Raw genomic sequence first — 20976 nt, forward strand, 5'->3', positions numbered from 1 at the left:
TATATGCGACCGAAAAGTGACCCTAAACTCCAACCTCGCACTTTAATTTCAGAGCGAGGCCTCGCTCTGGATAGGATCTGTGTATATATATATATATATATATATATATATATATATATATATATATATATATGTTGCTGTTCTAACTCATTGTCAAAATAATGATTTTCCCATACAAACACCAAAAAAAAAAAAATCATGTTGAACAATTAATCAACTTCTCAGCACCTCAAAAATTCAATTTGCCAAAAAAGCATGCGTCGAAATTCAGACCCTTAACAAACAGCCGTTGGCTTGCAACTATAACTTGCCCTATTCTCAGCTCTTGCCCTAACCATTGTCTTAATGAATAGCTCCAGCACTTTCCCTGACCATTGTCTTAACGAATAGCTCCCCTGCCCTATACGAGGATCGAACCTGAAAATATTAACAAATACAAGGAATTCTTGTCAATAAACTATGTTGAGAGAAATTAGGAAAAAAGATAAAAGAAACTAGAAGTTAAGAGATATATAATCAATAAACTATGTTGAAATGATCTATAACACAATGAAGTATGAGAACCAAACTCAATTTGGGTAATGCCAAACCAGATCACTGTGTTCATCCAAGAAAGGAAACAAAATAAAACATCATATTAAGATCTTACCAAGGGCCCACTGGCTACATAACGAAATCCAATAGACTCCCCATATTCCTTCCAGAAATCGAATTTCTCAGGGGTGACATATTCTTTGACAGTCAAATGTAGTGGAGTTGGCTGCAGCAAACAAACAATTTCAAATCAAATTTTCTTTCACAAACTATGATAGTTTCACAGCCTCGCTTGATGATTGCACTTGATTGCCTCAAAACAGTGAAGTTGGTCGCTCAAGGAAAATATAAACAGCTCAAAGCTAAATACATATAGCTGTGTATTACTAACCTGTAAATACTGTCCAAGTGTCAGTATATCCACATCTATAGCCCTTAAATCAGCCATGGCTTCTTTCAACTCATCGTCTGATTCTCCAAGGCCCAACATTATAGAAGTTTTTGTTATCATCCCCTTCTTGCTTTGTTTTGCATGGTTTAGAACAGATAAGCTCTGCTCGTACCTGCATTGCAGATTAAGTATAAGAATCTTTTTTGACGAAAAGAACCAATCCAGACAAGCAGATCACGCAACCTATCCTAGTAGCCAAACAAATAGCCATGCACTTGGCCAAATACCTTTAGATGAAAATGATGATTTTCCAGGCAGTAAAAACACATGAAATTTTCATACTTTTGCCACTTTATCAGCTCACAAAGGTTTAAGGTACAATGTGAAAAACACATCTATAGCTTCGTGAATAGAAGCACAGATACACAGAGAGCAGGTGAAGATATTTGATTGGGCAACCTGGAATGGTATTATCCACACCAAGGTTCAAAGTAAATAAAGTGGCTTATCTGCCTTTCTTTGTCCAAACAAATCAGTGAATAAGAAGCAAGAATATGATTAATCTGAATTTGGATTGCTGCTATAGACAGTTACATTTAGGCAGATCAACCATACTAATTTCTTCAACTAGAGAAGGTTCATCCACTAATTGCAAGAATTGCCTGAAAATGGATAGGAGACGATCTTAAATAAACCAGGTTAACAGGTTAAGACCTCACTTGCAACTGACATCACATGACCTCCCAACAAGCAAACTGAACAGATGCCAGAAATGTTTTAACGATTTTGTTCATAAGTTTATATTTCACATAAATTGGAAAATGCAACAACTTATTTGAGACCTTATACTATGTTCAAACAATGAGAGTATATTTGGTTCCAAAATCAACTACTTCAAGGCCAAACACTAATTAAATATCATTCAAATTAGACCTGAAACCTATCTGTCTATGCCCAAGTAAACAAGCAGATTAGAAGGGGAAGGAACTAGATACTTAAGCAATGCGCTTGTTGATGTCAATCCAAGAGGCTGTTAACATGTTCAAAAATGGAACTTGTACAGGACATACTAGCCCCATTTCTCTGCAAGCGGTAGATGCAAAGACATGAGTTTGAGCATTTATGCACACTTGTAGGCATAAGTGTAAATGAATGAGGGTGAATGCAGATGTAAAAACAAGTAATTGGAAACACTGTGGAGAATAAAGTTAAATGGAAGAAGATGCTGACCCAGCGCGAGGATCTCTGACAATTCGCTGGAGGCGTTTGACAGTCTCAATGTTGTGTGCAAAGACATCAAGGCCGGAGTGTAGCAAAGTGTGCACAGCGGTCAAGTCACCCCGAAAGTCAGAAGTTAAGCACTCGACCATGATGTCAGGCTTGAGATCCTGCAAGAGGAGGAGAGAAAACAAGGAAAGGAAATGAGTGAAGTGGAAACTAGAAACAAACAAATAAGAGTGGAGTGAAGGGTGAACCTTACCTTGAGGGCCTTGACGGTCTGGGCAAAATGCCCACTTCCACCGTCAGGCAGGTCATCACGATCGACACTGGTTAGAACAATATAATCGACACCCCAGCTGGCAACGGCCATGGCAGTGTTGATGGGCTCCATGGGATCGGGTGGTGGAGGGGTTCGGCTGGTCTTGACGGCACAGAAGCGACAGCCGCGAGTGCAGGTGTCTCCGAGAACCATGATGGTGGCGGTGGAAATGCCGTCGCCACCTCCATTCCAACACTCGCCGATGTTAGGGCATTGGGCCTCCTCGCACACCGTCTTGAGATTCAAACGGGACAAGGTCCCCTTCACCTCCTCATACTTGATGCCCTGTGGGGCTTTCTGCCTCAGCCATCCCGCCTTCTTCACATTCGGGTCTCTCCCAGTGAAAGGCCCCACCGCCGCGGCCTCACATCGTATTCCCCGCCGGGTAGCTGGTTTTACAATCGGGATTGAACCTCTCGAAATTTGGGATGGCTGAATCATCATTTTAATTTCTCCTCCTCCCCCGATCTCTAGATGTCTTTCAATTCAACCCACGCACGATGCAACACTGTGGACTAGTTAAGGGGTTTTGGAGAGGGAGAGAGGACTGAATTGAATGTTGGTTGTGGGTTCTTTCTAACTTGTTTTCTGATGAAGAGAGACTCCATCTTCTTGTAACCTTGTCGCCCTTTGAAATATCCGTCATTTGTTGCTTGGTTGGTCCGGTTGGTGATTGGTGTTGGTAGTTATGTAACTTATGTTCCCTCCAAAGTGGAAAGTAAAAAAAAGAAGAGTTATTTATATTTGCTAGTCACCAAAACAAAAGCATCATCAATGAGAATGGGAAATTCTAAAGGGATGTTCCAATCCGAAGATAACTGAGATACGTGCGGGCTTAAAAAATCGGTTTGGGATCACAGACTATTAATCAAATCGGTTTTTTCTCAATAATAAACACTTTTATTCTCAAAAAGAAAAACGAAAATAAATCAAGTGTTGAAATGTTGAATGGCAAGGTAGGGGTTGTTGAACGCAAACACCACCAACGTCCAAACCCAAATGGAACCTGAACACCTCCACTTTCCCCTATGTAAAATACACATTCTGTCAGTCTATTATATAGTAAAATGTCAAAAACTGCCCCTGCTAGTACCTCATTAGTTGGACAGCGGCCTGGCAGAGGAGTTTCTTGCGTTCATGGCATATCAATTTATTTGGATATTACCTCTAAGAAGGAACACTATGATACTTCCACAGATATACAGTTTCCGGTGATAAAACAAACATAGTCTATTTGAAAATGCGGTTGATGCACACTTTATGTGACGGTATTCAAACAGATGCTCCCACAAAATTTTTTAAGCCCACATGCTCCCGAGAAAAGACCAAAGAAAAAAAAGATAACGTTTTGATATGGCTAATGTTTTCTGAGCTGAACTCCATCGGTATGATGCACCTTATCCAAGAAGAGCTAGGGCTCATCTTCTGAATCTGAAACATCAAACTTTTTTTTTAGTGATTCTATATCCCCAGCTTCAGAGGCTGTATGTATCCGTAATCTGTCTGCATCTTCACTGAGAATAAGAGAAAAGAAGATAAAGTTTAATCACGAGTATGAAAAACATTGATTCTAAAATTTTGTGCAATCATACGACAAACTTATAGTTTAGCATTTCTGTTTCCTACATTCTCTTACAATAATGAATTGAGTAAGAAATTAAGGATAAGGGCCTACTCTGTAACACCAAATATTTCTTTGACAATTAAGGAGCTATCCCTCGAACAGAACTCTGGGAGCTGCCAAATTTTTCAAGATCAGAAAACATAGTTTAGGCGAACAATGCACAAGTTAATGAAAATGTAAGAAGCAATAAGCATAAGCCAACAACAAAGTGAACATCAATCGGCAAGTGAGAACTTCGAATCTGTGTGTTTCTCAGAAAAAAAAAAAAAAAAGAGGCCTCTTACAAGAGTTGAGCAAGTGATGCAAGCAAATTTAGAGCATAAGATTTCGATGTTAGACACATAATTACACCATGCTTTCTGTAAAAATTTACATCACTGACGTAATGGAACATGACATCCAATTTGGTGTCCACAGTTGAGCAACTTAAACACATTTGTACAAATATACATTTTGAAGGCCTAAAAGATACTTTATCCCATGGTGTCCCATGTTTGGGACATAAGTTTTATAATCCTCATGTGCGTAATACCCGCTTGACCTTTGAGGCAAGAGAAAATTGATGCAAACAACAGGGTTTTAGAGCACATCTCATAATAACTCACACGTGAGTGGTGAATCTGATTTTGTGAGAAGGGGTAGAAGAGTTGCTCTTTGGAGAGCACAGTACGATGAAAGTTGTAAGCTGTGTTTGGGGGGGAGTTATTGTCTATCGTCGGCCTCTATGGTAGAATCAGTCGGGGGCCTAAGCCAGTAGCATGCAGAATTTCTCCAAGGCAGGACAACTAAGTACTAGCTTGGAAACGTAAACGAGAGGAGCAAGGTACTAGTCATATTTTCTTATGATGTGAATCAAGGTAGTTTCTAACAACAAAAGAAAAAGAAAAAATAAAAATGAACCATACAGGCAGTTGGTCAAAGTCATTTTGGTTGTTTGGTCCCTTACCTCTGACAGATAGAACACCTTTCCAAATAGGGCTTGAACGGCTAATTTTCTTTTAAAACCCCGTTCAGTATAACCTGCCATATCCATTACAACTGGGCCTGCAAGTTGCAAACAAGCCGTCAGCAACTGATAGCACAATTTTGCAATGAATTTTTCTGACTTTTAATTCCATATATGTTTATTAGAAAGCTAAAGGAGCAAATAGTGCAATGTACCTTGGCAGTACACGTATCAAATTAAGTGCAATGCCTTGCTAACAACACAAAAAATCCAAAACATTAACAGATGACGACCATAGAATGATATATGGAGAAGTCATGAAAAAAGTAGTAGTAGAAGCAGGACACATTTATGAGCACATTACAAGCATCCTTCTTCTGTAACTCACAATCGGAGGTAGGAGGAGGTGGTATACATTCACCGCCTACATGTCCTTATCAGATTCTTTATTTTTATATGGAAAAGGGAGTATTGTGTAATTAGATCATACAAGTTATGATAGTAGTAGGTCAATGCTTTACCTTTGTCTCGCACAATTCTTCTTGAAATTTCATTTAGAATTTCAGCCACCTGAGAATCATCGAATAAGGAAGCTTTCCTGAGCTGAATTAAATTGGAAACCATGTCTGGGTTGAATGGCTTTTCATTCAAAGTATAACGGATGTACTTGCGCAAAATCTCCTCCATGCCAAAACCTGTCTGGATACAAATTAGAGACGGTTGTCAAAATCACTCTCATAAAGATATGAAATGCTACAAGAGCACGCCATAGTCCAATAGAATGAATCATTTATTTTATTTTTTTTTGGTTGAAATGATCCCACTTTGCAACTCAGTAATATGCATATATTCACTTCCTTGGTCCAGCAGTGAGATGATAATGTAAGTATGCTGAGTTGTAACAATAAAAAAGTAATGCATATATGGTGTATCAACAAGAGTAGAAATGTCACCTTTTGCACGAGTTGTTTCAGGGCATCAGGCGTGATTTGGTCGGAGCCATTCTGAAACATTTCGTCTATTGATTTGCATAGCATAGCATTTTTATTGACCTGTTACAAGAAATCAGGACCTTTCGAGTCTTAAACCCTAAAAATGTAAATCAATTGAGCAGAAAAAGAAGAGAAAGCAGACCAGTTTCTTGCGTTTATGTCGAGGGGAAGAGAACTTTTTGACGGTCTTGACAACGGCGATGACAAAAGTGAGACCGGCATAAGCGAGAGGAAGAGCCAAAATCCAAGGGAGCGAGCTGGTGCCAACTCTGGGTCCAGGAATGGCCTGCGTGACAGAGCCGGTGAACTCCACCAGGTCCAAGGCCTTCTCTTGAATCCAGGGTAGATCCTCTTCCACTTCTTCAACGCCTTCTTCTTCTGCTGCTTTACTGCTTTTGTTAGGGCTCGTCGTCGGCGGAGGATTGGAATTACTCTTCGCCGCCGCCACAGCGGATAACGGCCTGCTAGCTCGGACTCTCACAGCTACAGACACAGGTGCGACTGTGGGACGAAGCAAAGGGAGACCTTTGGGTGGGGCGCGAGGGAGCAATTGGGAAGCAAAGGAAGTGGCCAAAGCAGAAGCCATGAGCAACAAGTTTAGTTTACTACTGATTCAATTCAATTCAATTCAATTTATTTCGGCTCAGTCCTCACTTCGCTTGCCGCTCGGACTCGGAGGGCGAGGGCTTATGCTTCTCAATCAATCACCAACTACTCTGATTTCTGCCTCTATTGGGTCACTTCCCATAACGGCCCATTTTCCATTCCTACTTGGGCCTCTTTGACATTTTTGCAAACACCGGAAGCTTTAGACAAAAGCGCCGGAAACAAAAACAACATTTCGGTCTTTTCGAAATCATCCCATCCAATGATTTTTCATTTCGGGGTTCGGTAACTTTAAAAATATACTGCAAGGAAATGAAAAATGAGTAATAAGTACAAGGAAAGAGCAAGGAAAAAAGAATCTTTTGAAAAAAAAGTGTTGAACTCCATTCTGTGAGGAAACTGTTTCACTTCCTTTTGCATTCCATACACAAGAAAAAATGAGTTTCATTTCCGTGAGGATTAAAATTCAGTTTTATATCTTAATGCTCCAATTCTGTGAAGCGAACGAATTAGTGTCTCACACGTCATAAGAGTGTGATATTTTCACACAAAAAATAGACCAACTGCCCTAAACTATACTAAATATTACCCAAAACTACCCTGAACTTGCCTTGTGGTTTGGTTGGTGATCAAGAACTCAACCCTCCAACTATTCCAAACTTATAGAGTTTAGTTATTACCAAAATCATCGACTTGTTCAATACACTTTGGATTTTAACAAACGATTTGAATTTGCTTGATTTTTTATATTGATGAAATTTAACCAATGATACACAACATTAAGGATTTTATTATTATTTTGAATATTTAGAATTTCCATTAATCACAATTGGGGTGAAATACAATGGAGCAAACTGGCTTTCTAGCCTCTATAAATATCACTGGTCTTTAAACTGATTTTAACAGTACAGAAGGAAAAAAAAAAAAAAACTGAATAGGACATAAGTGCTTTCACTACAGAAATCATGCACCAAAATTCGAACCCCTATCAGTTCTTACTACTAATTCAGTAAGTAGCATCAAGTGTCGGATCCTTTCTTTTTTATCAAATATATTTGGATCCGTTTGAGATATTCAGTAACAGGGCAACTTCATTTATAAACTATTTCTGTTTCCTAAGAGAAACAAATGTGGTTGGTTCTGATCTTCTCCTACAGCTTGGATTTTGGACTGGGGGATTCTTTGGACCACGAGGGTGGGATAATTTTGTAATCCTGGGTCAGCTTTTCCTCTTTCTTAACTCCATCTTCTTCTGAAATGTTGTTAGAAAAGGCATCTGGATGAGCTTTAATACAATTCTGCAAAATTACAAACGGATGCACACAGTCTGATCCCTACAAAAGAGAAAGAGAACAAAAAATTCACATCAATTACTCGGGAAAATTTAGTGATTCTATACAAGAATATTGAAATATAAACTTCAACCTGAAACCAAACCATTTATTTAAGGATGGTAAACTTTATGGAGTTCCAACTTATAACCATCAAAATCAAATCAGCCAAAACAAAAACTAAAAAGCATCCAAATTGTAATAGTTGCAGCCAACTGGACCTTCAGTTGATTGCATTATCAGTAAGTACATGCATCTAATGACAACCATAACCAGAATTAGCAAAATCCATTCAAGAACTTGTCATTTGGCAGAAGGAAGAGCAAAAGATGGTGAAAAACAACATCACTCAATTTTTGTCATGAATCTCCAAATCTCCGGTCTGTTTGGTACTCGGATGAAAAATCAACCTAGGTGAATTGACTTTAAATAACTATAAGAAGAAAGTCTAAAAATGCAGGTCAACAGTGATAATTTTTCCTTTTCCTCTTTAGTGTTGGCAGCTTATAGTTATGTTACATGTTCTATTCCATTACATATTATTAAGCAAAATAGAGTTGTAAATATGTTGTGCGCCAATTTGCACAGCAAGGATCCAGAAATAAAAGAAAAGAAAAGAAACCCCATAATTTATATTTTGGCAAAGTTGGATACTACCTTCTCTTCCACAGTACTCTTCAGATAACAAACAAAAGCCTCTGAAAACTGAAGCCCACAAGGGCCCTTTTGTAAGTCGGCTATGCAAGGGCACTCCAGGGCCTTCTGAGCCTTGAAATCAAGAGACTGAAAATCAGAAAATGCATAGTTCAGCTCCTTTAATTGCCAATATGAACTACAGAGACAACACACCCATGTCAAGTTTGTGTTTTTAAAATGGACCAACCTCATTCCCATCATTGCCATATGATGCAGCTTCTGTAAATACAGAACAAAGGCAGGAATATCAGCTATTGTCCCACATAAAAAAAAAAACTGGCAGATGATAAAGGAATCGAAGTATCAGAAACTAAAAACTCTATAAAAACAGTGGTTGGTATCTGAGAGCTAAGCAATATAGAGGAGAGTGTAGATAGGCTGCAAGCATGATCAACTCAATTCAATTACATCATGTAATCCAATAAGTGAATAAAGTAAAGAAAAATGGTAAAGTAAGAGAGGCACCATTCTGTTCTGTTGGACAATAATAAGTGGAACTTTATAAGGTTTTTCTGTTGCCAGAATAGATGAGGAAAAGTAAACAATTGACGGTGAATGTAGCCTGAACGAGTCGATTTGTACATGGTAAATTGGAAATGGAAACAAACACTTGATGGAGCTTAAAAAGTAATAAAAAAAAAAATATCCTAAATCGAAGAAGGGTCCCTAATCAGCAAGAAAGGGTTACCGGAAATGAGAGAGTCGATGGAAGCAGCAGAGGAGACGCCGTGGCCCTGTCGATCCACATTTGCTGCTGCTGCTGCCGCCGCCTCGCTTTGAACTTGACCCATCTCTTCTCTTGGAGTCTCTGAAAGAGAAGAGAGAAGAGAGAAGAGAGAAGAGAGGACTAGTAGTACAAGTTATGGAGTCATCGGTCAAAATTGTAAACTGGAGTCGAGTAGGCCTTGGCATTACGGAGTTGGGCCTGTTTGTTTTGTGTTGAGGTCCAGCCCAAATGTCAATATGCGTCGCAAGTAAAGGCGAAAACAGAGGCAGAGGGAATTGGAAGCGAGAGAGAGAGAGAGATGGAGAATTTGAAGTTGGGAATGTTGGATGGTTTCTTGACGAAAAGCCAACACAAGAGTCTGAAATCTCTTTTCCGCCGGAGCCGGAGCAGCAGCAGCACCACCACCGAAGATGACTCCCCTTCCTCTTCCTCTGCCGCCAATTCTCCCAAACCCATTCCTCACCTCTCTCCTTTCGCCAATTCCGTCGTCTCTCGCTGTTCCAAGTCCCTCTCTCTTTATCCTCTTCATTCACCTCTATATGCTTTACTTTTCATGCATTTTCTTTTCAATGCGTGGCACTCTACTTGCCTTTGCGTGATTGCACTTGCCACCTACATTAAAGCTTTATCATTTTTTATTTGATTTTACAACGCCCAAGCCCGGCCGGCTATCTCATCTCATACCATTCTAAACTGAAATTCAATTTTTTTTTTTTTTTTTTTTTTTTTTTTTTTTGCACTTTATGAATCCGCGCAATCACCAGTTTCACCAGCCAATTTATAAATTCATTTTTAGGATGCTCCATGTTGCATGCTCGTTTACATCCTCCTCCTTACTTCTTTCTTGAGTCTCTCTGGTTTCACAAACTACTTTTCCTTTTAGCTCAATTATGCCCTTTGAGTGTGTTCCACTTCCACATAAGCAAGTGGATGCATTTTATCCTTAATTGGTTTACAGCATTGCACTGTATCATCCCTCCCTGTACACAATAGAAAATATAAATTTTACCTGCAATTTCAAGTACTAACAATTATGGCAATCTCTCTTTGTAATTTTGCCACCTCTAAATGTGTTTCATGCTGCTGCAGGATTCTTCGGATCCCTACTGAAGAATTACAGCATCATTTTGACACCCAGCTACCTGAAAGTGTAAAGGAACTTCTGACTTATGCTAGGAACTTTTTGGAATTTTGCTCATACCAAGCACTCCATGTAGTGAGTAGTCGCCCGGATTATTTGAGTGATAAGGACTTTCGTCATATGACCTTTGACATGATGCTTGCATGGGAATCACCTTGTGTTGAGAATATACAACTACACAAAGTGAGGCAATATTTTTTAAGATAACAGAGCTTCTTTTGTTTCCTAAGATTCTGTCAGAAAGTACTTCAAAGTATAGCTCCTCTTTCTTCTACTTTGGCTTGACAATGCTGCCTGAACCTTCTTCAATCGCAGGAAACCGCTTCTAGCAGTAACCAAGAAGTAGAGGATGAAGATGGTTGGTCGCTTTTTTATTCTAGTTCTACGAGTATGGCTGTCCAGGTTCTTCTCTTCATCAATTTCATTGTTTCTTTATCTGCAAATAGCACATTATACTGATGTTGTTTAGTCATATGCACAGGATGGTTAGTTTCAAATTCTTCTGTCATTGCAGTTGTTACTTCCACAAACGACTAATAGTGATTCTTTGCTTTCGCCCTTCAGGTTGATGACAAAAAAACTGTTGGGCCCGAAGCCTTTGCACGAATAGCACCTGGTTGTGCTGCTGTTGCAGATGTAATAACTGTCCACAACCTCTATGATGCACTCACAAGCACATCAGGCCATCATCGACTTCATTTCCTTGTATATGACAAATACATAAGAAGCCTAGACAAGTATTATGTTTATCCTTCATTTCTATTATTTTCTGACTTCCATTTCCTTGTAGTGAAATTTTTACCCACAATCACACATATGCTTAAACTCTTGTGGCATGGCTTTATATCAGTCCCCCACCTTTGATTCGATGTCACTTTTAAGTTCCAATCCTTCTGCATGGAATGCTAAATTGCTTAGATTTGGAGTGTGTTAACAAAATCACCAAAACAAACTGTTATTGAAGAATTATTCTATACATGCAAATCATTTGTTCGATGAGAGAGAGAGAGAGAGAGAGAGAGAGAGAGAGAGAGAGAGAGAGAGAGAGAGAGAGAGAGAGAGAGAGAGAGAGAGAGAGAGAGAGAGAGAGAGAGAGACTACCAAGCTCCAACTATGTTGAGTCTATTTCTGTTTAGTGTTGAAGGATATTTGGGTTGGTTGGCAATAGTGAAAATCTCTATGTGGGTTTGGTCCTACTTTTTATTAGATATAACTATACTTGTGTGTACTCAATGTTATTGTTTCTTGTCCTTTTGTTTTATTTTTATTTTTAACTTCATAAACAGAAAGTACTACCCTGCAGGGTTATTAAGGCTTCCAAAAGTACATTAGCTTCTTCCATTGGAAATCTTCAGCTCGTTGAGGGAGAAATCATCCTTGATGTTGATGGTACAGTTCCCACTCAACCAGTGCTCAAACATATTGGCAGGTCTATGTGGCCTGGTAAGTGATTGTATCCTAGAGGTGGATCAAATGCACCAATGCTTTAGATTGGTCAGTTTATTTTACAACATAGACTTCTTTCCCCCAAAACAGCTCTGACTAATTCGGTCATGATCCCAATCACTCTCGGCTATGATAATGTATTTCAGTTCTTTCACATTATATAAATCAAGAAGTGTTTTTCATCCAATATCTGTTTATCCAGGACGGCTGTCACTGACCAATAGTGCGCTGTATTTTGAATCATTGGGAGTTGGTTTGTATGACAAAGCTGTTAGATATGATCTGGCAACAGATATGAAGCAGGTCATAAAACCAGAATTGACTGGACCGTTGGGTACTCGTCTTTTCGATAAAGCCATCATGTACAAATCGACGTCTGTGTAAGTTATCTGCTGATATATTTATGGCAGGGAAATTATTTATTTATAAGGATCATGACCTAGCTTCTTTTTTATTCAAATCTTTCTTGCAGAGAAGAGCCGGTCCATTTGGAGTTTCCTGAGTTCAAAGGCAATTCTCGCCGAGATTATTGGTTGGATATTTGTCTTGAAATCTTGCGTGCTCACAGGTTCATTCAGAAAAACAACCTTAAAGCAATTCAGAAATCAGAAGTACTGGCAAGGGCTATTTTAGGCATCTGGCGATATCGTGCAGTTCGAGAAGCCTTCCACTTCTTTTCATCCCATTATAAAACCTTACTTGCTTTCAACCTTGCTGAATGTCTTCCGGGAGGAGACTCGATTTTGAAAACTTTGTCTAGTCGATTGGTTATTTTGAATTCCAGTGCTTCCCAACATGATGTTTCTCCACATTCAAAACGGCAGGCAAAATTGTCTCCAATTTCACTTATAGCACTAACCCAGCTTGGATTCATATTGCAAAAGGAAGTCAACCTTGATGGAGAGGTAATAATAGTTGGAGAGGTTTGTGCTGGTGAAATTAACCCCTTGCAAATGGCAGTGAAACAGTCATTATTGGACACTGGAAGGGCTGAAGCTGCACAGGCAACTGTGGACCAAGTGAAAGTGGATGGGATTGATACAAATGTTGCAATAATGAAGGTTAGTATTGAACTTCACATGTTAAATTGGGTTTTGTGAGCCAACATATATTATACCATTTTTCCAATCTGTGGTAGAGAAGGAAAGTGCATACAAATGTCTAGAAGTGCTTTTTAAGAATGAACCAATTTGGTATGCTTTTATGTTTGAGCCAAATTATATTTATTTTGTTCTTCATAATGGATAAAAGAAAAAGGGACTTTACCTGCTTTGGACTGGGAGCCTGATTGCTAAATTTCATTGCGAATAGGTGATAACCATACTGTCTTTCCTGCTCAACCAAGAGTGATAAATTTTTTGAACCACTTAACTACTACTAGCAAAGCCATATTGATGTTATAACTATTGCATTATGACCAGTTCTTGATATCTTAGTTAGGTGGTACCAATATTAGAGACAGGATAGTCTTAAATAGATTAGACACAACCGTTGAGGTTTTGTTTCTGGCTGGCTTTTGTTTCTTCAAAAGTGCATTATTACGTGGTTTTATTCTTTTCCAGAGATGTAATGTTTGTATAGCATACACCTTTGACTTTTGATATGTTTGACTTCCTATTCTTTTATTTAAAGGTGATTATTTACTCGTAGGAGTTACTGTTTCCGGTTATTGAATTAGCCAATTGTGCTCAACGTTTGGCATCATGGGAAAAGCCTTACAAGTCAACAATTTTTCTGGTGTTGACCTGCTTCTTTATAGTAAGGTAACTTGTCTTTTATCTTTTACTACAATTCTCAGTTCCTGGTCCCCATGGTATTCTTAATATTTTTAGTGTTCCTACTGGGAAAATGCTCTCTTCCATTTGCGGTACAAATAGAGCGCTGGCTGTTAAATCTGCTTCTGTATTAATCACCCATATCGTTAAAGGGCAGTATTTAAGTCACCTCAATTTGATGCTGCAAACAGAGACGAGTTGGCTTACCCTATATGGTTTGCAAACATACTTATCAATGCATTAATATATTGAGTAGAGTATGTGTGGGCTATTATAATGCAGCAAACCTATTCGGGATAATGAGTATGCTTGACTTGCATATTCCATGTATGTCTGGTCACATCTTTTCAGAACTACAGTGTTCTTGCCAACGAGTTGGCTTACCCTATTAAGTGTTTGCAAACATACTTTTCAATGCATTAATCTATTAGTAGAGTATGTATGGGGTATTATAATGCACCAAACCTATTCAGGACAATAAGTATGCTTGGCTTGCATATTCCATGTGTAGACGGTCACATTTTTGCAGAACTATAATGTTCTTGCCGACGAGTTGACTTACCCTATTAATGTTTTGGAAACATACTTATCAATGCTTTAATCTATTGACTAGAGTATGTGTGGGGTATAATAATGCACAAAACCTATTCAGGACAATGAGTATGCTTGCCTTGCATATTCCATGTCGGTCTGGTCACATTTTTGCAGAACTATAATGTTGCCTCTTTTGAAGGTAACTCCTGCTGTGGATTGCTGTGTGTGTGGATCTGATCTCCTAACCACTTGGCCATAATTCTTGGTGCCAAATGGTCAGCAACGTAGACATAGCTTTGGTCTAAAGTTGTGGCCCCATTGGAATTTCCTTTTAACTTTTGACATTATTCTTTCAAATTAGCTCATTTTCCCTGCATTCTAACTTTGTAGTAGGCTTATGCGCTGAACCTTGTATATATCGTCTCATCATGATTGGCATTTGAATTTTCATGTATCTGAATTTTGTCTTCCACATTTCTTGAAAGTGAATATTAGCAGTAGTTTGGATAAACAGAAGTAATTTAATAAAGCTGTTTGTTTTGGTGTACAGGGGCTGGTTCAGTTATGTATTGCCCTCCGTTTTTGTATTGGTAGCAGTTGTCATGCTCTGGTGCAGGCATTTCAACAAAGGGAAACCATTAAAACCATTCAGGATTACACCTCCCCATAACAATGCAGTAGAGCAGCTGCTGACATTACAAGAAGCCATCACTCAAGTTGAAGCATTACTTCGAGCTGGGAATATTATCCTACTGAAGATAAGAGCCCTCCTGTTTGCAGTTCTTCCTCAGGTATGTGTCCGACTCACGCTTGTTCACCTTGAAAGAAAACTGGTATAAAAGGGATATGAATGTTGTAAAAATGTATCAAAAAGTAATGTTAGATAACTGCCTTTCAAGTTCTCTGCATTAAGATCGAGGCAAAATACAGTCAAACTTTGATCCTGGGAGGCCCTTGAAAGGTCTTTCCAATGGCTTTCCTTCTTCAGGCAAGTCACAAAGTTTTAAAGGACAGGTGTGTCCTCCTGAATAAAACCAAACAGAAGTAACTGTTCAAAGAAAATAACAGAACTGATTGTTTGGTATTTATTGGCCTTAATGTGATAGATATGGCAATTAGCAAAACATTAGTAAAGATAACAAGACAACTGCATCTTAAGGTCTCTGCATTCTAGTGTAGACAAAACCCAGTTAAACCGTTGAATTTCTGTGTTCCCTTTAATCTTCAGCTGCTAAACATTTGTATTATAGATTGAATTACGAGTATTTCCACTAGGTTACATCAACAGATTCAACATGTTTAAGATATCTCATTTGATTTTAAATGTTGACTGGTTGCTTTACTATCTCCTTCCTGATTGGTCTTTCTGCCAGGCATCGGACAAGATTGTTATACTGCTGGTTTTCATGGCAGCAATGTTTGCATTCGTGCCTCCACGATATATAATCCTGCTAGTATTTCTGGAGGCTTTTACAAGGGAAATGCCATATAGGAAAGAAAGCAGTGACACGTGGGTGAGGCGGATTAGAGAATGGTGGATTCGCATACCAGCAGCTCCTGTCCAGCTCATCAAACCTGAGGATAACAAGAAAAAGAAATCATAACCCTGTCTAATGCTATCTAATTGTAGATGGCTAAATGGATTTAGATTCCAGAACATTAATACTGGGACACAGGGTCCTTTTGTATTTACATAGATTAGTTCCAGAATTTTTGTTTTGCTTGTTTGAGAAACCTTTTCATGCAGGGAGATACATTATTTATTAGTTTGTTCATAAATAAAAAATTTCTTCATTATTTAAACAGTTGTGTAAGCATATTTGTGCAATTGATCCCCCATTACAGAAACCACTTCAGCAAGCAGAAGTTGTTGGAATGCTTTGGGTTGATCTTCCATTCTTCCCAAACCAAACTCAACTTAGAATAACAAAAACAACAAACTACATTTGGCAACTTGAATTTCTGCTATACGTGCAAAGGCCAAAATGAGCTTTAGAATTATGCCTCTTGCCACTATGTACTTTCAACAATGAAAGGCAAAGTTAAGGTGGCAAAATTCATTTAGCATTATAGTATTGTACAATATCTGTATAAAAGGCAGATTTAATAGTATTGCTATTATCTGCAGATTTAATTGAATGGAAAATAAAGTAAGGAAAAAGTAAATCCCTGTACAAAATCTAAATTTGCTAAGCAAGTTGTTACAGAATCTGTATGGAAGGCAATGTCAGACATTATCCGGCCAGAATTCCCTGAAAAAGGCCCGCTCAAATTCCTTCTCTTGCAATCTGCTTTCTAACTCCCGCATCTTCCTCATCTTCTTTGAGAGTCCCTTGGATTTTTTTGAATGCAGCTCCTGAAAACCAATACAACTGTAAATAAGTACAACTCATATGTAGGTTAAGGTATAAACAATAGATTCAAGAATCAACTTTTGATTTCCCTTTTGAACAAGAAAAGAAAAGAAAAACAAAATTTAATAAATAAATAAAATCAAATAAAAGGCATTGAACGATAGAGTGTGGCCAGTTAAAATGGTCATATAAACTTTGTTCTTCCTTCTATGACCAAGATCTTGGCATAAGTAAAATATACCCAAGAATTTCCATTTTTTCTCAGTAATTCTATAACTGTTGTTGCTACCGATAAACATGTCCTTGGCAGAAGATTTTTGTATACTGCATCAATATTTTTAGCCTCTTACATGGTCCAATTGATCCTCTCTAGAGAAGCTCCCTCATCTAAGTATTGTTCTTCATCGAATTCAATAGCACATCAAACCTTTCTAGATAACTTCATTGCCACGAGAGCACAAAACAAGCAAATTTTTATTTATTTATTTATAATTATTGCTATATGCTACACATTTAGATGAACTCACCTGGTCATTTTTTTGATTCAAGGCAGGAGGATCAGGGGGCTTTAAAGCCTTCCGTATCTTATCTGCTCCCAGTCCCCGCTTATTATTCTTCAAGTACGTTTGTACAGGCTCCAACCTTCCCTGTTTGATGTTAAACTAACTAGTCAGACATTCTATCTAGAGAACTAGTAACATTTAGCACAAACATAAGGTAATCAAAGAAAATATAAGCAAACCCCTCATCGTACTTCAATATGTTTCACATGTCGTATAATATGATGGCCTAGGTGCTATTCATTAGAACGTTGTATTTAAGAGATGAACACTATTGCTTTAAACAAAGGCCAGGTTTCATGAACTTAAAAAACTTAGGTCTGGATTTCACTGAAATTTTTACCTTTCATTTTGTATAGTGACAAAAACCTAGATTCCATCTATGATGAGGCATTGTTTCTTACCAAAAGTAATTTATAGAGAATAAAAAGTAAATACAGAAAGGGTAAGAATGATATTAATATAATTACCTGCTCACAAATGCCAAGACCAGTTCCTTCTTTCCAACCATGTTTCTTCAAAAGCTGCATACCACCAGTCACAAGTAAATGGTTACATCAGCAAACCAAAAGCACAAAATAATAGAGAAATCATATAAAATAAAATAAATGGTAGATACCTGAAAGCCTATATTGGATGAATTAATGGCTGTTGATGAAGTTGAAGCCGTCATATCCTTTCTTATTCTTTCTTCCTCCTGAACCCAATTTGTGAAGTTGAGTTTATCATTTAGATATGGAATATGGTCTTGTGTTAGATTGCTTATTTGTACACATATTCCCAAAAAAAAATTGGGGGGGCGGGGGCAGCCTTGTGTTTTGTTTTTACGATTTTCTGATTGCATAATTTGTTAACAGCCACCCTACAATCAGGCTTTCATTCTGAAAAGCAAGAGAGATGAAGATTTGGAATACAAACCTTTGCGGACTTTCCACTAGACTCATTTTCTGAAACTTGCAATGATCTTTTTTTTGGTGCATCCGCTCCCAAGCCTCGTTTGCTTTCGTTCAAGTAAGCTTGCACGGGCTCTAACCTACCCTGTTAACACCAATAAACTTAGTAACTTGGTCTATATTCAAAGAAAGAAAAAGAAAACGTATGCACAGAGACAAGGATGTGTGTATGTAATCACATAAATTATAATACTCCAACCTAGAAAGAGAAAAGTTGTGGGAAAAGTAGGCTAGTTACAAGTGAATAAGGAAAGCTGATAGAAGAGGCGACAGTACTTGACAAGAATCCCAGAACTAGCTGAGAGGTTGCTGTCAAACTAGAGTAAAGGTATTTAGGCCTTGTGTATAATACCAGATCAATACCTCCTAAAAGATATTACTGGGAATTGTAAGGAAACATAAGTGATTGTGAGAAAGTTGATAATTTTCAAGAGCTAATGTACTAGAGTTTCAATTCTTTCCACAACAATAACTAGTAGTAGAGCAAGAAAGATTGAGAATTACAGACCTGCTCGGAAGCACCGAGACCCGTTCCTTCTGTCCACCCATGTTTCTTCAAAAGCTGCATCCAAATTGAAACAAATAAATAAATAAAAATGGTGATTCGAAATCTGTAGAAACCCTACCCTACGGCTAGAACTAGAAGGGGGTACCTGGAACCCGATATTCGAAGAGTCTATGGCCGAAGAAGATGAGTCCACCATCATCACCCGCTCCTCCTCTCTCTCTTTTTCAATCCCAAATCAAATTTATATCGTTCCGAGGAATTTCGTTTTGCAATCCACAACTCATCGCCTGGCGCCTAATAACATTATTAAGGGTCCTTCACCAAAATTATTGTTTATCCCATTTACCATAATCTTATAATTCAACAAAAAAATTGGTGATAATAAGTACTTTTATTTTTTTAACTTTCTTGACCAATCAACATAACAGCATATACATCAATTTTTGTCCTCGATTAAATATTTAGAGACCAAGTAAACTACCAATATGACAGGTACCGCTTTTATTTTATAAAATAGACAAAAACCTAATTAACCTAACTCTCTCATCACATCAATTTCAATCGCGCCTAAAGAAAAAAAAATTTCTTTTTTGAGAAGAAATATAATCCATTAATAACAAAAAAAATTACAAAGCATTGGAATAACCGGTTGTGGTATCAACACCACGACACATATTCCTACTAATAGTAACATCCATGAACCGAAAAGGTCCAATCCCTAACCAATTTTTACGCCTATCACCCCAGGCTACAAAGAAAAATAACCAATCCCGAGTGTCACAATACGACCTCGTCACCAACATCCAGATGAACCACTCCACCCTCTTCCACACCGTGTCCCTAAACCGCCAGACCCCATGCAAGGGAAATCCGCCTTTCCGTTGATAACCAAACAGCATCGAAATTGTAACATATTGTTCACAGGAGTAACACCATATAGATGGCTCCACAACACGACCAAAACCTCCAAACCCTAGCTCAATTGAGTAGGGACGCTTTATTTGACCTAACAAAAAACCTGAAACTAAAACCTTAATTAAAAACTGAAAGAACCTACCATGATTGACCAACCGCTCAGGCACCGCCACCTCCACCCGCCCAAGGACGGCCACCCACCCACTGCACAGCCACTGCCCTAATCGATTTAACCACCTGATATCCAACCAACCGTCGGTGATTGACCAAGCTCCATAGTCCATACATCATCCCAAACCCAAGCCAACGCCCTAGTTTCAGACTCCATGCCCACAGAGCCACCAACCACCGCCACACATCATGAACCCAGTCAAGAATGCCACAGATCTCGTCAATCAACATCTTAACACCACCTTCACCTCTGCGCAGCCTCCATAAGCCAAGAGTCATCCACCTCCACCATCTCCAATGTATCCCACCACCATCATGTCGACGCTCCACCAGACATAACCACCACGACAACTAAGGACAGACCCAACCAGATCACGTAGCCCCGAAGCCATCCCCCAGCCCACACCAGATCTGCGCGGGCCAGCAATCAATACCAACAGCGCCGCCACCAGAGAATGGAAGAAAACCATACCCAAACAGCCAAGCTTATCATAGCAGAGAGCAAAAGAACCAGAGGCCCATCCGGCTGCTCCTACCTCATGCCGGCGAGGCATGGCGCCGTCGCTGGCACAGAATGGCCGCCGGACAAGCAGTAGAAACCGTTTTGAAAACCCCAACCCTAAAGAACTCAATTGTTGTACACTTGAAAAAACTAAAAATCAAGTAAATTGAATATCTAAAGTCCATTATATAGGGAAAAGAAATATGTTTTTTCCGTACTAGGGCAATCCATACCACCATCGGCATAGGGGTAAGTGAGACGCATAGATCCAATACCTTGTTTCTTTGGGACTCTTGCCTTCTTATTTTTACCACCAATAGGTCAACCAACCTTTCTTTTCAAGATCACTCCTTCCTCAGTTGCACCACTAGACTCCTGAAGTCCCAGTGCCTCGACTTTCATAGTAGGGTAGCGATAGTGATTGTAACTTCTTAAGTGATGGAGTACCACCACTATTGTGTCCCCTTTGCTTCTTTGTGGTCAGTACCACTGCTTCCTACACCACTGTAAGTGCATTCTATTCTACTCCTTCTAAGCGACAGATAGAATCAATACGTTTCTCCTTTGACGTAAAAGGCATTTGAAGATAAGCAAATATAGCGGAGGATAAACTGCTTGGAATTTGAGTATATATGATAAATGATGGGGCTCCAGGATGAGAAGGAGCTGCCCTCCTTGGAATACATATTCCACTGGTGTGGCCAGGCTGCACCACACTCTGCACCTCTAT

At 38.8% G+C, this 20976-nt stretch overlaps 5 protein-coding genes across 6 annotated transcripts; 1 reads left to right on the plus strand and 4 right to left on the minus strand.

Moving 5' to 3' along the window:
• Nucleotides 1–187: 187 nt before the first annotated feature.
• On the minus strand, nucleotides 188–3538 carry LOC133708740 (lipoyl synthase, chloroplastic). Its single transcript, XM_062134249.1, has 5 exons — nucleotides 2406–3538; nucleotides 2156–2313; nucleotides 926–1097; nucleotides 650–760; nucleotides 188–417 (listed from the first exon to the last, which is right to left on the minus strand). The coding sequence occupies exons 1-5, from the start codon at nucleotides 2907–2909 to the stop codon at nucleotides 343–345; spliced, it is 1020 nt and encodes a 339-aa protein (XP_061990233.1). The 5' UTR covers nucleotides 2910–3538; the 3' UTR covers nucleotides 188–342.
• Nucleotides 3539–3677: 139 nt separating this feature from the next.
• Nucleotides 3678–6721, minus strand: LOC133708741 (uncharacterized). The gene is made up of 6 exons (XM_062134250.1): nucleotides 6170–6721; nucleotides 5989–6087; nucleotides 5557–5734; nucleotides 5036–5133; nucleotides 4141–4202; nucleotides 3678–3979 (listed from the first exon to the last, which is right to left on the minus strand). The coding sequence occupies exons 1-6, from the start codon at nucleotides 6611–6613 to the stop codon at nucleotides 3877–3879; spliced, it is 984 nt and encodes a 327-aa protein (XP_061990234.1). The 5' UTR covers nucleotides 6614–6721; the 3' UTR covers nucleotides 3678–3876.
• Nucleotides 6722–7473: 752 nt separating this feature from the next.
• Nucleotides 7474–9534, minus strand: LOC133708409 (mitochondrial intermembrane space import and assembly protein 40 homolog). 2 transcript variants are annotated; one of them, XM_062133870.1, is made up of 4 exons: nucleotides 9349–9534; nucleotides 8848–8879; nucleotides 8622–8732; nucleotides 7474–7967 (listed from the first exon to the last, which is right to left on the minus strand). In XM_062133870.1, exons 1-4 carry the CDS (start codon nucleotides 9449–9451, stop codon nucleotides 7785–7787), a joined length of 429 nt encoding a protein of 142 aa, XP_061989854.1. In that variant the 5' UTR covers nucleotides 9452–9534; the 3' UTR covers nucleotides 7474–7784. The 2 variants fall into 2 exon arrangements, with proteins under 2 accessions (XP_061989854.1, XP_061989853.1); XM_062133869.1 differs by having other exon boundaries at nucleotides 8622–8747; nucleotides 9349–9515.
• A 15-nt stretch (nucleotides 9535–9549) lies between these two features.
• On the plus strand, nucleotides 9550–16086 carry LOC133708407 (uncharacterized). Its single transcript, XM_062133866.1, has 10 exons — nucleotides 9550–9891; nucleotides 10477–10711; nucleotides 10844–10930; nucleotides 11093–11265; nucleotides 11832–11971; nucleotides 12177–12354; nucleotides 12447–13035; nucleotides 13625–13737; nucleotides 14834–15074; nucleotides 15657–16086. Exons 1-10 carry the CDS (start codon nucleotides 9686–9688, stop codon nucleotides 15885–15887), a joined length of 2193 nt encoding a protein of 730 aa, XP_061989850.1. The 5' UTR covers nucleotides 9550–9685; the 3' UTR covers nucleotides 15888–16086.
• Nucleotides 16087–16313: 227 nt separating this feature from the next.
• Nucleotides 16314–18997, minus strand: LOC133708408 (uncharacterized). Its single transcript, XM_062133868.1, has 7 exons — nucleotides 18804–18997; nucleotides 18659–18712; nucleotides 18116–18235; nucleotides 17817–17894; nucleotides 17668–17721; nucleotides 17165–17284; nucleotides 16314–16639 (listed from the first exon to the last, which is right to left on the minus strand). The coding sequence occupies exons 1-7, from the start codon at nucleotides 18855–18857 to the stop codon at nucleotides 16511–16513; spliced, it is 609 nt and encodes a 202-aa protein (XP_061989852.1). The 5' UTR covers nucleotides 18858–18997; the 3' UTR covers nucleotides 16314–16510.
• Between the last annotated feature and the right edge of the window lie 1979 nt (nucleotides 18998–20976).

This window comes from Rosa rugosa, chromosome 5 (assembly GCF_958449725.1).
Source record: "Rosa rugosa chromosome 5, drRosRugo1.1, whole genome shotgun sequence".
NCBI classification, from domain to species: Eukaryota; Viridiplantae; Streptophyta; class Magnoliopsida; order Rosales; family Rosaceae; genus Rosa; species Rosa rugosa.

Bases quoted from the DNA above. Each gene is read 5' to 3' on its own strand.
- LOC133708408 (XM_062133868.1), bottom strand. From the start codon at position 18,857: ATGATGGTGGACTCATCTTCTTCGGCCATAGACTCTTCGAATATCGGG. The intron at 17,722-17,816 runs GTATCTACCATT...GGTGGTATGCAG, and splicing joins CATCCAATATAGGCTTTCAG to CTTTTGAAGAAACATGGTTG. The intron at 17,285-17,667 runs GTAATTATATTA...AACATCAAACAG, and splicing joins GTCTTGGCATTTGTGAGCAG to GGAAGGTTGGAGCCTGTACA.
- LOC133708407 (XM_062133866.1), top strand. From the start codon at position 9,686: ATGGAGAATTTGAAGTTGGGAATGTTGGATGGTTTCTTGACGAAAAGC. The intron at 10,931-11,092 runs GTTCTTCTCTTC...TTCGCCCTTCAG, and splicing joins CTACGAGTATGGCTGTCCAG to GTTGATGACAAAAAAACTGT. The intron at 13,738-14,833 runs GTAACTTGTCTT...TTTGGTGTACAG, and splicing joins ACCTGCTTCTTTATAGTAAG to GGGCTGGTTCAGTTATGTAT.
- LOC133708409 (XM_062133869.1), bottom strand. From the start codon at position 9,451: ATGGGTCAAGTTCAAAGCGAGGCGGCGGCAGCAGCAGCAGCAAATGTG. The intron at 8,880-9,348 runs GTAACCCTTTCT...CTGTATTTACAG, and splicing joins CATCGACTCTCTCATTTCCG to AAGCTGCATCATATGGCAAT. The intron at 8,748-8,847 runs GTTGGTCCATTT...TCTGATTTTCAG, and splicing joins ATGGCAATGATGGGAATGAG to TCTCTTGATTTCAAGGCTCA.
- LOC133708740 (XM_062134249.1), bottom strand. From the start codon at position 2,909: ATGATGATTCAGCCATCCCAAATTTCGAGAGGTTCAATCCCGATTGTA. The intron at 761-925 runs GTTAGTAATACA...TGTTTGCTGCAG, and splicing joins CACTTGGACAGTATTTACAG to CCAACTCCACTACATTTGAC. The intron at 418-649 runs GTAAGATCTTAA...TAATATTTTCAG, and splicing joins ATGTAGCCAGTGGGCCCTTG to GTTCGATCCTCGTATAGGGC.
- LOC133708741 (XM_062134250.1), bottom strand. From the start codon at position 6,613: ATGGCTTCTGCTTTGGCCACTTCCTTTGCTTCCCAATTGCTCCCTCGC. The intron at 6,088-6,169 runs GTCTGCTTTCTC...TTCTTGTAACAG, and splicing joins GACATAAACGCAAGAAACTG to GTCAATAAAAATGCTATGCT. The intron at 5,735-5,988 runs GTGACATTTCTA...ATTTGTATCCAG, and splicing joins TGAAACAACTCGTGCAAAAG to ACAGGTTTTGGCATGGAGGA.